Source organism: Dermacentor albipictus, unplaced genomic scaffold (genome assembly GCF_038994185.2).
Source record: "Dermacentor albipictus isolate Rhodes 1998 colony unplaced genomic scaffold, USDA_Dalb.pri_finalv2 scaffold_158, whole genome shotgun sequence".
Classification (NCBI taxonomy): domain Eukaryota; kingdom Metazoa; phylum Arthropoda; class Arachnida; order Ixodida; family Ixodidae; genus Dermacentor; species Dermacentor albipictus.
Window position 1 is genome coordinate 94,751 of NW_027225712.1, and position 16,229 is coordinate 110,979.

At 44.5% G+C, this 16,229-nt stretch overlaps 1 protein-coding gene across 23 annotated transcripts in view; it reads right to left on the bottom strand.

The window, feature by feature from the left end:
* LOC139053569 (uncharacterized) overlaps window positions 1-16,223 on the bottom strand; it is a 49,370-nt gene extending 33,147 nt beyond the window's left edge. For 9 of the 23 annotated variants that reach the window (XR_011510577.1, XR_011510581.1, XR_011510582.1 and 6 more), the window contains exons 1-7: window positions 16,126-16,223; window positions 15,818-16,062; window positions 11,309-11,457; window positions 11,069-11,214; window positions 4,581-4,685; window positions 4,333-4,442; window positions 2,126-2,360 (exon numbers count right to left, since the gene is read on the bottom strand). Coding sequence is in view for 6 of the 23 variants with exons in the window: in XM_070530500.1 (XP_070386601.1) it covers window positions 2,126-2,360; window positions 3,780-3,907 (363 nt within the window). In the remaining 17 variants the exon portion in view is untranslated. Of the gene's footprint in view, window positions 1-2,125; window positions 2,361-3,779; window positions 4,443-4,580; window positions 4,686-11,068; window positions 11,222-11,252; window positions 11,458-14,802; window positions 15,572-15,817 lie in introns of those variants that run through there. The other 14 variants (XR_011510585.1, XR_011510584.1, XR_011510586.1 and 11 more) reach the window with 11 other exon arrangements.
* Between the last annotated feature and the right edge of the window lie 6 nt (window positions 16,224-16,229).

Genomic DNA, 16,229 nt, shown 5'->3' on the forward strand with positions numbered 1-16,229 from the left:
AGCTGCCGCATGAAAATGTTGGCATACGTGGGAGCGAATGGTGTTCCCATGCTTGTGCCGAAAGTTTGCAGGTAGCGAGTAGAAACTAATTAGAAGTAGTTTAGTGTGAGAACTAACCTAAGGAGTGACAGGTAAACTTCAGGAGCGTGCGCTTGAGGAGACCGTGAGGGACTTTGATACGGCTTTAATTCCTTCACTCATGGGTATGTTAGTGTAAAGCGCAGAAACATCTAAAGTTACTAGAATAGCACTGTCTGAGAGGATTTGGTTGGCGTTAATGCCGTCGATAATTCGAAGGAAGTGAGGCGTCTTGAACAAAAGATAAGAGGGTGGGCAGGATGTTTGACAAGTGGTGATTTAAGAATTTAGATAGTGACTCGGTGGGTGTGTTGTTATTAGACACTGTAGGCCGTACTGAGATTTCTGCTGCGAATATTTCTTCTACAAGAACCTGATGATATTTTAGGAAGAAGATAAAAGCGGCCTGCTTCTTTGTTCTTGGGCATCATAAAGCTATATTCAGACTGGGTGATCAGTTCCTGGGACAGGAGCTCTGCTATTGTACTTTGGACAAGGTTGGTGCAAACCGAAGTAGGGTTATACCCGTTACACGGGCACTTGCAACGGCCGTTAACGCAAACGGCAGTTGAACGCCGTAACGGCACTTTCCATTCTCAGTCGGTTCACTTCCGTTTCAACTATTGATCACGTGACTCTTGAACTTTTTACCTCGCCAACTCTAAAAAAATTTTGCTGCCATCTTGTCTACTGCACGACAAAACGGACCGGAGCGGCGGCGCAACGGAGACCGGCGAGCTCCGTTGATTTCAATCACTGTTGGATTTCCAACGGCGCTCGCGCTGCCATGTAACTCCGCCTAACGGTCGTTAAGGCCAACTGCCGTTTTCCTTAACGGCCATTAAAGTGCCCGTGTAACAGGGGTATTAGAGTCAAGTTTTGTGCAATGGGCATGGTTGCGCAGTTTGAAGGCCTCATTTTTGTAGTTTTCTATAGGCCAGATTACAATACTACCACCTTTGTCTGCCGGTTTTATTACAACATCCATTCTTTCGGCAAGTTCTTTCAAGAATTTGGTGTTGAGCGGGGGACAAACTTTTGCTCTAGCGGCAACGCCGCGTTGACACTAGAATTTCCTCTGATATTAGCTTTATGCACAACTCAAAGTAAGGGCACTGTTCGACTTCCGGTGTCCACGTGCTAGGTGGTCTAAGAGTCTTTATCCTGTTTTCCTACGTCTGGCCTATCGAAAAAGAATCCCTTGATGCGCATGCACCTTTAAAACTGTTACATCCTTGTGGAGTTCACATTCATTTACTGCACTGTTCGTGAGACAAAATGTCAGACCACGTTTGAGGAGATCAACTTCATCGAGATTTAAACTCTGTGATATGTCTACTACATTGCTGCAGTGCTCTGGATGCTCGCTCGTAGCACTATCGGTGGAGCTATGTGCCGCAGAAGTCATAGCAGTTTTCTTGGGTGGATCTGTGGTTCCAATACCTTTGTGTTGGTATTTATCTAGTAGGTTTTCCTCCCTAGTTTCTACGAATTGTTCAAGTCCTCTTTTTTCCAGTTCAGATAAATTTATGCTGTCAAGCTGATTAGTAATTATCATAAGTAGTTCCCGGCAGTGTTCGAGAATATAATTAAAGAGAGCTACGCATTTTCTATGACAGCGTTCCACTTCAATAATAGTCTGAAGGCAGAAAAGCTGAGGGCACATCTAACCTTAATTCTAAGGTCTTCTGGGATTTTCCTGTGTTTAATGCAGCTAGTGTAAGTTTTTAGGTGAAATCTGTAATTTGTTTGTTTCACAGCGAGTTTGCAGGAGTGGAGGAAAGGGCGAGATTTGTTATTGCAAGTGCTGTATGTTTGGAAACTACTGTAAAAAATAACTACAGGCTGCACATTGTGCTGTACATTCAAGGTACAGCCACATACAACTGTAAAAAAAAAAGCAAAGATAATCTTTCACTTATGCAGCAGAAATCAAAGAATGACCATTAACCGATCACTCACTGCCAACATTACACCCCAAGAACTGACTAAACCTTGTGCACATGTGACTTGCATACAATGCATGCATGTTAACACCGGCTCTTACCTCATGTACTTGTACGAGTTGGCTGAGGTCATCTTTGAAGTAGGACACCACAAGGGGTATAAGACTGACTGATGCAGCATCCTTGTCACCCAAACTGGTCTCTGCTTGCGTTATCTTCGAACTCCACTCCAGCACTGCGTCATTCCCCGTGTTCGAGTGCAAGAATGATGTAAGCACCAGCACTACATCTCTGGGTATGATGCTCAGCCTTCCATCCATTCGCACCCCTCGAAGTCTCAAAGAAAGAGATGCAGAGAATAAAATGCGATTATGTACCCATATATTTCTTACATATGGACGAATAAAGAGCTGAGCACATTGGTACATCATAGAAATACTTGTAGAGGCATACGCCTGTTATATTTCTTAATCTTTTAGCACATTTGTGTTATCTGCATCAACACATGATTTTGCTGCATTGTGTTCAATCCATGGTTGAAAGTTTAGTTGCAAGTCAGCACATGTGCATATTTTCGTTTCCTACAAAAACCCAAACACTCCCAAACAGTCCAGTCCTGCTACCATGGACCAATTCACAAGCTAGAGGGCACGTTTGCAGACTGTGGGTATACATAACCTACGTTCTTGCATCATCCAGACCTAAGTGGCTTTCTCTATGCCCCACAGCTTCCAAACTCTATGCTTCAGCATGCTTTAACTGCGCTGCATAAACATTGATATATACGTGGTTTTGCATACACTAATGCAAAGGACAATTTTCATCCTACAACAATAACTGCCTTATTTTACATGCTTCTTTCATTTCAAGTATGCATATGTGCAAAAAATTTCTCATTGATATAAGTTACACAAAACCTGAAATTATTTAGCTTATATGTACTTCAGCCTTTCTGTCTGGATCTAGCTGATGTTAAAGAACCCCAAGTGGTCAAAATTAATCCGCAGCCCTTCACTACGGTGTGCCTCATAATCAGAAGTGGTTTTGGCACGTAAAACTCCAGAATCAATCAATCAATCTTGCTGAAGTGCACTTAAATTAACTCTATGGAATATTGTCACCATGTCCAAAGAATGAGGCAAATTCCTCTTTGCTGCTATTTTGTCCATAAAGGTACTCTGAGCTGCTTCCAGCTAAAGCTAAAAGCTCGCCCCAGCTTCAGATGCACTTGCTTCAAATGCTGTTCACAACAAGATATGGACAGTAAGAGTACTATTGTAGTCGACGTTGCTGAAGTCTACTGCAGAGCTATTTTACAGCAGTTATGGCCAGTCACTGCCCCACAAACAGCCTTGACAGAATGCCTCTGCACTACTTCAAAATACCCTGGCTTGAAACCACAAAGGTCACTGTGGGTACTGCTAGTGTGAAGCAAACACAGGAAGAGAGGATGAAAGGCAATTGCACTTCTGCTGGAACCGATGGTGAGATGTTTCTACCTACTTGCTCACTCTGCTCGTCACTTGCACTTTGCTCCTAGAACTCGCATGGAACTCGCAAGAATTGTGTATTCTCAAGCTCAGACTGGACCAATCAGAGAAGAATGGTGAAATCACTCACTGCCAACTTCCTCAATTTTTCTATTTACTTTTGTTCAACTTACGCAACCATTTCAGTTTCTCTTTTCTGCTGCTTATACTACCACAGTTACACAATGTGAATAAAAGTCCCCTAGTAGCTCAATGAAACATATACCTTTGGAAATAGTCGTGAAGATCTTCCTTCTTAAACAGTAATGGCCACATCTCCTTAATTTCATTGGCTGAGTGCACTGGCTCTGAAGAATGTATAAAGGCTTTGATCAAAGGGTAGCATTGTCCCATTGCCTTCCTCTGGAGGGGGATGTCCTCTTCACATGGTGCGTTCGGTGCTTGCCCAGCCAAGACTTTCTTTGATGATTCTAGCTCATCAGGCGTTAATGTGACAGTAGCAGGCTGCCAATCAATGCAGCCATACGAAGAATTCGAGGTTTGTTTTTTTGTCTTCGTGCTACCAGAGGGTGCCTATGCGAGACGCTTACAGCCTCTGCGGGTGTTTTCAATTCTTGTTTCAATCTTGTAGGCTAGGCCCACCGAGGAAACTGAGTTTGAGCTGGAGTTAGGGTCACCAAGTGAATGTGGGAATTTGCCGACAGCATGGTTTGCAATGTTCTCGATTTCTTTCGCAGAAGGTCGGTCCTTTACTTTTCGGCATGCAGCTGCTATCATTCTCACTACTTCCTGTTTATCTGGTGGCCGAAGATACGCACCTTTCTCTAAGGCACCCGGCACATCCTGGCTAAGGTTTTACCAAGAGAGCTCTACCTTAGAAATGAAAGTGCCAGGTCTCTGCTGCTCGATGACCTGACTTCATCGTCGCCTGAAAAGCATGAACCATAGCTTTCAACTTAGACCACAACAGCACCACAACATCACCATAACATCTAGCATACAAAGTGTGCCTGAAATCAGCATGTGCGCCCTTTCAGTAAAAGTAGTGATGTTTGAATAGACTTGCCTGAAATCCATTGCACACAGTGAACGTATGAGTGCCAATCTCAACGGATTCAGCCAAGCAGCTGAAAGCCTCTTCATCAACCTCTGTTCCATCAAGTAGATAGACCTGCAAGCAGCATAGAGTATTTATTACCTTGTACACAGAAATAAAATGCACACAATTTTCAGGCTTTGCCACAGGTGAGTTTTAGCTACATTCAGAAATCTACGAAGGGGCGAGCACATGAACCTCCTTATCCTGCACAAAAAACACCAATCGCACAGCCCTGAGAGCTCAAATGAAATCATTCACGTTTGTAGTCTGCACTTTGTATACCAAACACTAAAGTATAAATAAACGTAACAAAAACTAACACTAACACAAGGCACATTTCTTAGGAGCTTCTAAAGATGAGCAGCAGGCATGTCAGGCCATCCCAAACTTGGCATCATTTAGTACCTTCAGCTCACCCCTTCAGATTGCCACCTAGTACTATAAATTGATGCTAATCCATACCCGGCACAACTCTTCATGTAACATGGCTTCTATTAGATTACAACAAAATTACAGTGCTGCTTATCCAAGCCAGAGCATGAAGATTCAACTAATTGCACTGTGAAATTGCAGCAGCCCACTGCACAATTACCGCTGCACCGCCAAAAACACAAGTGGGCTTACTGTTAATCCACCGCTCAAGAAAAAAAATATCATGAACCACTCCGCTCTGTAAAGGTGGGTGACCAGCGAAGCTGTTTAGCGCACGACACAGAGGTGACATAATTTTTACCAAAGTACGAACATATTTATTGTCCTGATTGGTGGTCATCGTGAGGATAGGTACGCACAAACATTAGCGTATCACCTCTGTTGTTAAATCTGTTGGTCACGTAAGACAAAGAATGGCTCATATTCCCATACCCCCATAAACGCGGCCTCCCCATTACGACAACAGAAGTGAAATTCTACTCTGGAATGATGGGAGGCAACGACGCCAGCTGTGGAACAATACAATGCTTGAGCCATTGTTGATGCTGATAGCTTTTTGCACAAAGGAGCCAGCTGCGGAAGAAGACGATGACGAACGCACAAGAATTGGCACGAGTGTATTCGTGCAGTTGCGCTGAGTTGTGCCAGCTGTGGAAGAAGACAACGGCGCTCGAGCTATTGCTGATGACAGTTTCTGCGCCCATCGGACAAACAGATTTTGGTTTTGCCTAGCCATATATAGCTTCGCTGTAAAAGCTCTTCTGCTTAGTAGGCATACTACTCCAATTCCTATAGCTGCAATAAGTGTGCATTGATTTTCATTTTCTTAAATGACATCACTTGGGTGTCGAATTTGCAATCAGCCAGCTCAGCATGAAGTCAGCACAGCAGGAAGTTTCAAACTCAATTAAATTGAAATTTTGCAGTGTATGTCACTTTGGCATGGCAGCAAGCAGATGCTCTCCCTAGTGTTCCTGTTACACAATGGTTAAGTTAATAATGTCGAAAGGATTGCACACATGTAATATTGTTAGCCCCTTGTCGGTACTCTACATGAGCAATGGTGGTGCTGCGTCCTTGTTGGTTGAAAACGGGGGTTCATGCTTGTAACCAATCAGCAACATATGTATTTTATCTTCGCAATGAAAAGCTAAGCCCTAATTCAAGCTACACACTTGTTTGACAAACCAGGATGGCTTATTTCATTCTACCGATATCACTGGGAGCTTGTCTTCCCCCAAAAGATATGTCGTCAAAGGATTAGAAAATTAGAAAAGTAACAGCCCCGGAATAATTCTGCATTGCAAAGAGAAGCCTGCTTGGGCCTGCTGACTACGTGGGCTAGGTGATTTATTGATACCCTATCATATTATTGGCTAAAGCTTTATTCACTATTAGATTTGAATCAGGTTAATCGGTGCGAGTCACCCGTGCTTAATGAGTCAAGCATGTCCTCTTAAAATTATACATGTAATTCTTTATACAAGCAAGTTTAATTTCTGTGTTGAAACCACCACCTTTTCGTCACAGCAGGATTTCAAGTGCAGCTATACATATGTATTCTGCTGAAAGTGAGAAGGCAGAGAACTTGTCAGGATGTGCTTGATTTCAAACCACAGTGGTGATGATACAACACTTTGCAGGGTATTAAGCACAATCTCACTCTTTCATACATAGAGCCAGTGCCCAAACAGATGTACAGTCTCGCCCACTCTTAGGGTGTACGCGGCTCACCGTGGCCGCGCTCCGCGGGGCGCCAGTGCGTCCGGCGCGGCGGCGCATTGAAGCGAAGCGACGCAGGTGCCCACGGACCCAAGGGAGGCGCTTCGCGTCGTCTGCTACAGCGCTGTAGCGCGCCGCCTCTTGCTTTGCTGTAAACTACACTTCGCCAGACCCAGGTGACTGAGTGGCCGAAACGGGAAGGCGCACTTCACTAGCTGGAGCATTTTCCAGCTGTTTAACAGCCTGCTAAATCAATATACAGAAACAGAAACAAGCTTCTCACCACATAAATCACTTAGCATGTTTTTTATAAGTGATGAGGGTAAAAATACAGTCATTTTTCCGCGCTCTTTATTAGGCTGGGGCGTAGAGGCGATGCTTCATAGCCGTGTCAGGGACGCCACGCAGCCTCAGGCTGTTCTTAATTTCTCGAACGGTGGAGGTCGGGTTCACAGCAGCTGCCGCAACAATGGTCACTCTTTGTCGGGCTTTACGGGGAGCATCCGCAATTCTTCCATCCTTCTTGTAAGCCTCGACGATTCTATTTACGGCTTTCAGTGGCCTTTTGGTCATCTCCGATATAACGCGTTGAGAAGTTTTGTAGGCACGTATCTACATTGCGTCGTCTTTCTTTTTCCAGTACCCGTGACATGGCTAGTTTCCAAAGTGCACCGGGGAAATGAAATTATCCTGCACTGTTACAGCGTTTTTATTGAAGTGCCATGGCAACCAGCAACCGAACAAAATGCAATTCATCATGCAAGTCGACGGAAATGCATTTAACGGGAACACCCCTGGTGCCTTTCGGTTTGGCGAGTCATCCCAGAATCTTTAACTCCTGAGCGGCCGGTCACTCAGTTGAGTAGTCGTTGGCTGCACCGCATCATCATATTAGGCTAGGATGGGGTAGTATGACCTAAGCAAAAAAAAAAACAGCAACAAAAAAACAAGGGCGGGGGGTGGGGGGAGGGCTCGGCGGTTGATCGGGCTGACGCCCATGGTCAGTTAAAAAGTAGACTGGCCCGACCCACAGCAATCTGGCTTGGGCCTGGCTTAGCTTTTACAAATGGCGAGTCCGTTTGCCGACCACCGGCACGCTTTGTGCAGACGACACCAGGCCGGCCTGATGACCGCCAGTTTAAATATCGTGGCCGCGTTCGTCCAACACACGGACGGCCACTTCCCTACAACGGCAACAGCATCGCTTGTCCGCGGCAAGGGTTCCTGTGCCGTATTTATATTTGGGTTTTACCCACTCAGCCCAGCCCACCCCCGCCTACCCCCTAAAAAAAAAAAAAGAGAAATGAATTGCTCCTAATCTCCAAATTTATCCAGAAGTTCTGAAATGAAATAGAAGCGAATAACGACTTAATTACCCGGCAAGACGTAATTTAGGCTAGAAAGCAGACATGTAGATTATAGATTTTCCACTCCAATTACCTATTCGAAACGGACGGAAACAGCATTCGCATGCAGCATGCATTGACTCCAAGGAGAAAAAACAAACAACCAAAAAAATGTCGGCGCCACATGTTTTACTTCACCTAACCAACGTAACCAAATAATTAACTGACGATTCCTCTAAATGAGAATGCGACTTCTCGCGTCAGTGACAAGAACGAATTTAGTTTCTTAATAGGATGTAGAAAGAGGAAAAGGGGGATTAAAATTGCCGCCAAATCAGTTGCTGTGCCGGGGAGAGCACTTTCCTACATCGCGTAAAGCGCTCCATGCTCTCCTACCAGCGACATTAACGCGTCAATAAGAGAGTGCGAAGCAGCGGATATGACTTCTTAGTTGCTGTCGAAGTAATAGTATTGCCCTCCTTAATGGTAAAATCCATGGCAAACATGATGATGCGTGATTGAACAATCGCTCTCTAACTTTTTGTGAAATTTATAGCGGGTTTTGGTCGTTTTCTTAAGTCAAGCAAATTCGTCCTAGCATCAAGACATGCGCGACACGGAGCGCTAGGCTCATCACATGATGACTCCAACCAAAAAGAGCGCGTCTAATAGATTTCTCGGTATGCACTACACCAAGTGCTGTGAGAGTAAAATAAAAGGGCCCCAGCCTAATAAAGAGCGCGAAAAAATGACTGTATTTTAACCCTCATCACTTATAAAAAACATGCTAAGTGATTTATGCGGTGAGAAGCTTGTTTCTGTTTCTGTATATTGATTTAGCAGGCTGTTCACAAGCTGTAGACTGAAACAGCTGGAAAATGCTCCAGCTAGTGAAGTGCGCCTTTCCGCAATGCTGCCTCGGGCACTCAGTCACCTGGGTCTAGCGAAGTGTACTTTACAGCAAAGCAAGAGGCAGTGCGCTCCACCACTGTAGCAGATGACGCGAAGCACCTCCCCCCGGGTCCGTGTGCGCCTGCGCCGCTTCGCTTCGATGCGCCGCCACGCCGGACGCACTGGCGCCCCACGGAGCGCGGCCACGGTGAGCCGTGTTCACCCTAAGAGTGAACGAGACTGTACAATTGAGGAATTTCAACGCATTGCCAACGTTTCTGGTGCAATTCAAATGTGCTCTGGCATATGAAGCTTCTTATAGAAGGAAAATACTAGCAAAATCTGCTACTGCAACTGAACTCCTATTCTGTATTTGTGTGAAATGCATGGTGCATGTCTGTAAGAGCAAAAACAACTATCTAATGCAACGTATAAATGTGGAATAAGCTTTTTTTAGGTTTAGTGCACATCAACAAGACGGACCATTTTGTTGACTAATATCCAACATTTTTAATCAATTGATGCTCGGCCCTACTGGCTACACACGAAATGTTAACGGACTAAACATGGTCTTTATTGGCTTGAAACATCAGGCTTGGCTTGTCACTATTCTATGTAGACGGGATTGAGACGAAGACCACCTTCAAACCTTGCAGGCAAACTACATCTAGTTTACACGACATAACTGCTGTATCCAGGGTTGAAAGTTTCTCTGTAGCGAGGAAAAGGGGGCAAATGGATTTGAGGGCATTAAATGTGGGAGCCTTTAGTGGTGCTTAATTGTTCACACAAATGTCCTACAAACAGTTATATTCTTGTTAATTTCTTGTATATATCTACGGCTTAAAATATCAAGTTTGACAGATCAATCCTGTTTTCATATTATCTCTATGAATTAATTTCTTAACATACATGTGTCGAGTAAGGCCCAAAACTCTCGAGATCCCCATGACTTGGTATCACCAAGAAGCAGCATTGCATTTTCACGCCACGCTCTCAATTGCCTTCCAGCTCATAATTTGGTAGCAGAACATAATTATTGGGGAAACCTATAGAAGGGTGGAAGAGAGGTTCAACACAGGGTTTCCCTCTTGACTTTTGTGTTGCAATCATTGTGCCATTTGCCAGACTGCAACCTAGTGCAATAGTACAACATTTTTACTGTATTTTTAGTCTTCTGCAACATCACAAATGTACATACTAAAAATATTCTTACATGCAATGCCACCCATGTCCATTATGTTCACCATCTTCACCAGATGCAGATCCAAAGGAAATGTTCAAATGTCCTGCCCCCCTTTCCCCTTCCATCCAATGAACTTTCATCATCATCAGCCTGTCTGAGTTCACTGCAGGACGACAACCTATCCTATTCCACTCCCTCCTTCCCTATTCCGCACTATGTGTGGCCATTCTTACTAATTTTCTAATCACATCTTTCCACCTAATCTTCAGCCTTCGTCGACCTCGTTTCCCTTCCTTCGGAGGACACTCTCTTAATCTGATGGTCTGCCAGCTGTCTGCCATCACATTACCTTCCCAACCAAGTCCATTTCTACCGTTTCACTTCAACTAGAGTAGTGTTGACTCTACTTTGTTTCCTGATCCAGAGCATAATCTTTTCGCTTTTAAGGTTGCATCAATCCTTTTCCTTTACATTGCTTGTAGAGTGGCCTTTAGTTTACAATCATGTTTATATTTTTCATGATGTTAACGAAGGTCACCCATGATTTCTATTACCATTCCTGATTAAATTGCTTGCTCCTTAATCTGGAGCTTGCTGTTAATGTGTCTGATAAGATAATGTCTGTGTCGCACAATACCTTAATACAGTATTGCCCCAGTTGCTGCTTTCCTTATATATTTAATTATTAAATTTTAATTTGACATTTATGTTTTGCATATATAGAGACCGTGTGAAAAGTTACTTTTTGAGCGACTCAAGAAACAGCAGGTGCTATGGTTTTTGCATTCAACTGGCGATTCCTAGATCCATTTAAACAAATCTGGAGAAAAGTTTGATAAAGATTGCCACCTACGCTTTTTTACACAATTATCTCATACCTTGATAATCCTCCTACAAATGTGAGGTCTGAAGCCTGATGACAAGGCAACTCTGGAGTTTGTATGGTGCATACGTGTGAATGTCCTTCAGCTGTGTGGCAGGCAAGAGAAGTAGTTCCCCATCCATCTCTATCAACTTGTACAGCCTAAAATCTGGAAGAAAGGTAGATGCAGTTTTCCTCACAAGAAATAATGGAGCTCCTTCGAATCATGGCCACGTTCGACGACTATGTGCAGCACCTTGCCAAAGTTGAGGTTGTACTGGTCTCCACCAAGCGTGAGGTAACAGCCTGGCTTGTAAAGTGTGCCACACTTCTTGAAGGTTCTTGAAGGCCGCATTTCATGCTGCTTTGGATGGTGCTGTGCGAACTTTTGTCCCAAGTGGCAATCTGCGAGGCAGGACTTAGGTCACGGAACAGTACAGAGGGACCATACCATAAAGGCCATCCTTTAGCAAATAGGACTGGAACAGCTGGTGCTTCTGTACTAGTGATTATGTGACGTTAATGAAGTAGTCAGATGCTCTGATGCAATGCTTGAAGTAGCTGTGTTTGCTTTCAAATCGAAGGGACCACACCTACACAAGTGGTCCAAACTGCCTAGTTAGCTCAGGGTAACGAGACAAATAATGGTGCTTTGGGCGGAGTGAAACTGTAAGAAGCAACCTTCTTCAATGGTAAAGATAATCACTGATCAGAAGGCTCAAATATGACAACTGATCATCAGAAATAGCAGTGGCCGTTACAAGTGCAACAATTTCCCGGAGGGTCAAGAGGAGGCACCACACTTTATTGCCTGCATCCTGTACCATGTCGCCAACCATTATTGGAAAAAGTAACAGAAGTGTGCAATTTTGCATTGCCTGACCTCCAAGCCTTGTGCCCTTCTAATTCACTGGTGCTGGCTTGTTTTTCTGGTGACACGGATTGTACTTAAATTTTGACTCTATAGTAGTATTAAGGTGGTGGTAGGAAAACCAATTCAATGTCTTCACAAAGTGCTTGATCATTAATGCAAGGTCATAGTCAACAACGCCTTCAAAATAGGTCGTGCCCAAGACATGGTGGAAGATCGGGAAGGCAAACATGAAACTTGGAGAGCTTGTTGAATGGAGAGTCATGCTTCACACCCATAAAGTCAGCTTTATTTTCTTTTGCGTGAGTGAAGGCCTCAGTGTAGGATGAAACAGTTCTGAGCTCTGCTGGCTTGTCATCTTTGAAGTCTTGCATTGTTGTAACGCAGAACCGACAGATGTATGAGGCTCTGCTGAAGTTCTCAACAAAGCCACCAATGCAATGGCTTCCTAGGTTGTCACCGTATATAAAAGCAACAACCCTATGTAATGACGGCCATCAACCATGATGCCCTCTTCAAAGTCTTGCAAGTCCTTAATCAGTCGTTCAAAGACCTTGCTGCAACCAAAGTTCTTGAAATCTGCCACACGGTAAAGTAAGACTAACTGCTGGGAATCAACAACAGTCCTTAAGAAGCACAGTAGGCTTCCAAGCGTTAGGTAGACAGCCAGCATTTTGATCCACGAGCAGATCCAAGGGGGTTAATTTCAAGTGCATCCTGGTACGGAATAATGTGAACAACATTTTCATTTGAAGTCATACGATTCTGAAAAGCACAGCCATCTGTGAACTCACGATACACCCCGTTTTTGTTTGTCTCCACGATGAAGGATAGCCTCAACATTATGTCAGGGTGAGACAGCAAGGAACGAAGAGTCTCTTTGACTGGCACATAAGTGTAATGCCGCATGTCATTGCGAGAGTCTAACCCCAGAGGTATTTCGACTGACCTGTTGTGATAAAGCTTCTTGGTATAATACAAGTTCCTCATGTAGCTTGAGCGGAGAGCACCCTCAGAGGACAATGCTGTGGATAGGCTGCTGTTCTTGAAGGAAAGTTCTAGTGCCCTATCCACTTCTTCTGGAGAATTTGAAAGCATTAACTGAGTCTTCAATTCACACTTCAGCTGCTCTTGTGAAATGCTGTGCAGACTCTTCATGTCTTCAACTACATCCTGCACAGCTGAGCTGGGAATCAGGTACTTTGACTCAAGCTTCAGGGTAAACATTGCTAGGCTTTCAAGAAAGGAGTCACGGCTGGAAACACTGGACTCAGAATCTAAAATATCAGAAGGCAGTTCAGTCTCCAGTCTGAACTCTGCAGGAAACTTGGTCTGCCCATCAAAGTTGGTGCTACAACAAGGGGTCGTTTCACATTCCTTTTCAGGCATGTTTGCTGCGTCTGCCTCGTTGCTTTTTTCCCTGTGGTATACAGAAAGATGGTTTTTCAGTGAAGTCCATGTCCTCAGTTTGCTACAGCATCCATCAATTGGGCAACAAACAGCAGTCCTCACGCTCCCTGTCGGGTGTTCCTTAAAGGTGCCGCATTAAAGCTGTTTTACTGCCCATTTTTTTCCCCACAGCCCTCAACAGAGCATGGCTTGGTTGAAGCTTGAAAGTTGATTGGGCCACAGGGTGGCAGTCGAGAATAACACCTTGCGATATGGCTTCGCATTATGTTGTAATTTTTTAATGCAGCCGCACAGCCAGGAACACTGCATTCTACACCTCTTGATGATGCTTCATGGTACAAGGTGTGCTCAAAGAACGCTTCCAATCATTGGAAAATTTTGTTGCACCTCTTGCAGTGGTGTCTCATATATCATAGAAAGGTATTGCACATAGTAAGGTCATTACTACATTATCAATATCCTCATAACCTCACAGTTACAGGTGTTATGGAAACATTTTTTACGTCCAATAATTATTATTATTAGTCCTATCTATTTATTTGTAGTGTGAATCATCAGTTAAACCAGTAATGAAATGTTCATATTTATAAAACATGCAAAGAAAACGAAAAAAAAAAGCATTTCTATACTTTATGCTAAGACATCTTTTTCCATTGGCACGATAATTTGGGTACATGTTTCAGAGAGTTAACAGTCCTTTTTAAGTAACGACGAACAATATAAGTGACGAGTGCACGCATGCCGTTATAGTGGCTATGCATCCTATGAAACGGGGACAATGTTCAGGCATGTGCTCGCTCACCTCGACCAGGCTAACACTCATGTCTATGTACCTACTCGAGCACTATGAAAGGAAACACCCAACGTAACACTTGAAAGGCTTTATAGCACTTCAATGCACATGCTTCACACAAAATGTTCCATAAGAGTGCATATTTAAATTATTTCTCATCAAATTATTTCAAAGCACAGGGTACAGCTATACCTGCAAATTGCTGGGTGCAATGAAGGAAATTGTATGTCAGTTTTCTCAGTTTTCAGAAAATGATATTGTAGTATATATATTTCTGTGCTTTTATTAATTAAAGACAAGTTTCATGTTTCTATCATGCTCACAATGCACATTCAGCAGCGTTCACTTTTACTCAGAGAAGTACAAAATTAATTCACAGCCATATCCACTCCTACTTCCGGCTATGCAAACTTGGAAAAATGATATTGACTCGCACTTTTTCAACAAAGGATTACACTGACTCACACTCTCAGAAACAGATACTCATTCACGTACACGTCTGCAGCAACAAACCAGCACTACAAATAGTTTACTCACACTCAATTAGGATACTCAGTAACAGTCACCATCACACTGAACTAGCTCTCGGGAAGTTACACTATCGCTCACACTTGCATTCCCTCAGACACTCAATTCACATTAATCGCGATTCATATTTGAATTCACATGTACTCACGCTCACTGGCGTTCACTCAGGTCGACCCGCTAACCGGCCCTCACTTATGAGAACTCTTTCTCATCATTGCCTCTAGCGCATGCTGGCACGTAAACTCACTGCCACTGGAATTGTGACCCATTATACACAATTTCTCTGCAGGGCATCTGTAAAATATATTGTCTCACACCGTGGCTTAGGCAGCCCCTCGAGCCTCGCTAGAACGGAGAATTACAGGCCTCAGGTCAAGCGAGCGAGTGGCCAGAGATGCCATACACGTTTCCATACGCGCTGTCTACTGGAGCGCCGTAATCGAGAACATGCGTCGGGCGCGCCGCTGCTCAGGGCGTCTTCGACCAACAAGGCATCTCTGATCCGTAAGAATGGCGTCTTTGTCGATGTAGCGCAGCCTTATTAGCTAGCGCCTTGTTCGCCGCCAGCGTTGGAAAGTGTGGGTGATGCCTCACCAACATATAATCATGCTGTGACGACCGAAGCCAACTTGCGAATTTATTTCCAGCGTTATTCGAACGCGTCCTGAGCAGCGGCACTTAATCTAACGCCCGTGTGAGGCGCGGGTGGCATCTCTAGCCGCGCTGGCGCGCGTTATTAGCAGTGGCGAGATATACGCAGGAGATATGAGCACGCCGTCATTAACGACACACTACGTAAATCGCCCCCGCACAGGGCTACAGGTAGTAGTACATCAACTACATACTATCGCTCTCAGTACGAGCTACTACGCTCAAGCACGTGGCAAAGCCGTCGCGGGTTGTAGCTCGTACAGAGTAGCACTGGCCGGCGATTCGGCGACACATTTTAATTTCCAGGGCGATAGCGCAAGCTAAGCCGTTCAGTTGCATGCCCAGAAAGTATGTCAACGATTGACCGTCACAAAAGCACTCGCACGAGGCCTAGAAAACTAACCTAAAGCAAAGAAGCGTGCGATTATTGAAAGGCAGGTGCACGGGCGTCAGTGATTCGCAGGTGAACAGCTTTTCGACACAACAAAGATTTCAAGTTCATTCGAACTTACCGTGCAATCCTTTGACAGAGGAGCCGTACAGTCCACACCGCTGGTTGCACCCTACAGCAGCGAAAAACGCTGTAAATGAAAGTTGCCGCCGGGACACAACCGCTCCGGCTCGCAAATCCGAAACCACGATAGAAATCGGGCCGTCGGGCCTGTGTGCGACTGGCGGTGTTCTTCCACGCCGTGGTGTCGTCGGGCGTCGTCGCGCAAGTTCCGAGCAAGAAGTTAGTTCTATTGAAACTTTATAGCTGCATTACCGAAACGGACATAGGATGAGCTTTCTTGCAGTCCCAGACGATAACGGTACTCACCACATTAGTTGCAATACATTTAACTACTTATCATGCCCCCAAATAAGATTCCTTTGAGAAACGGGTTCGCAGCCGTTGAAGCCCGTTACAGGACGCGGCTACTA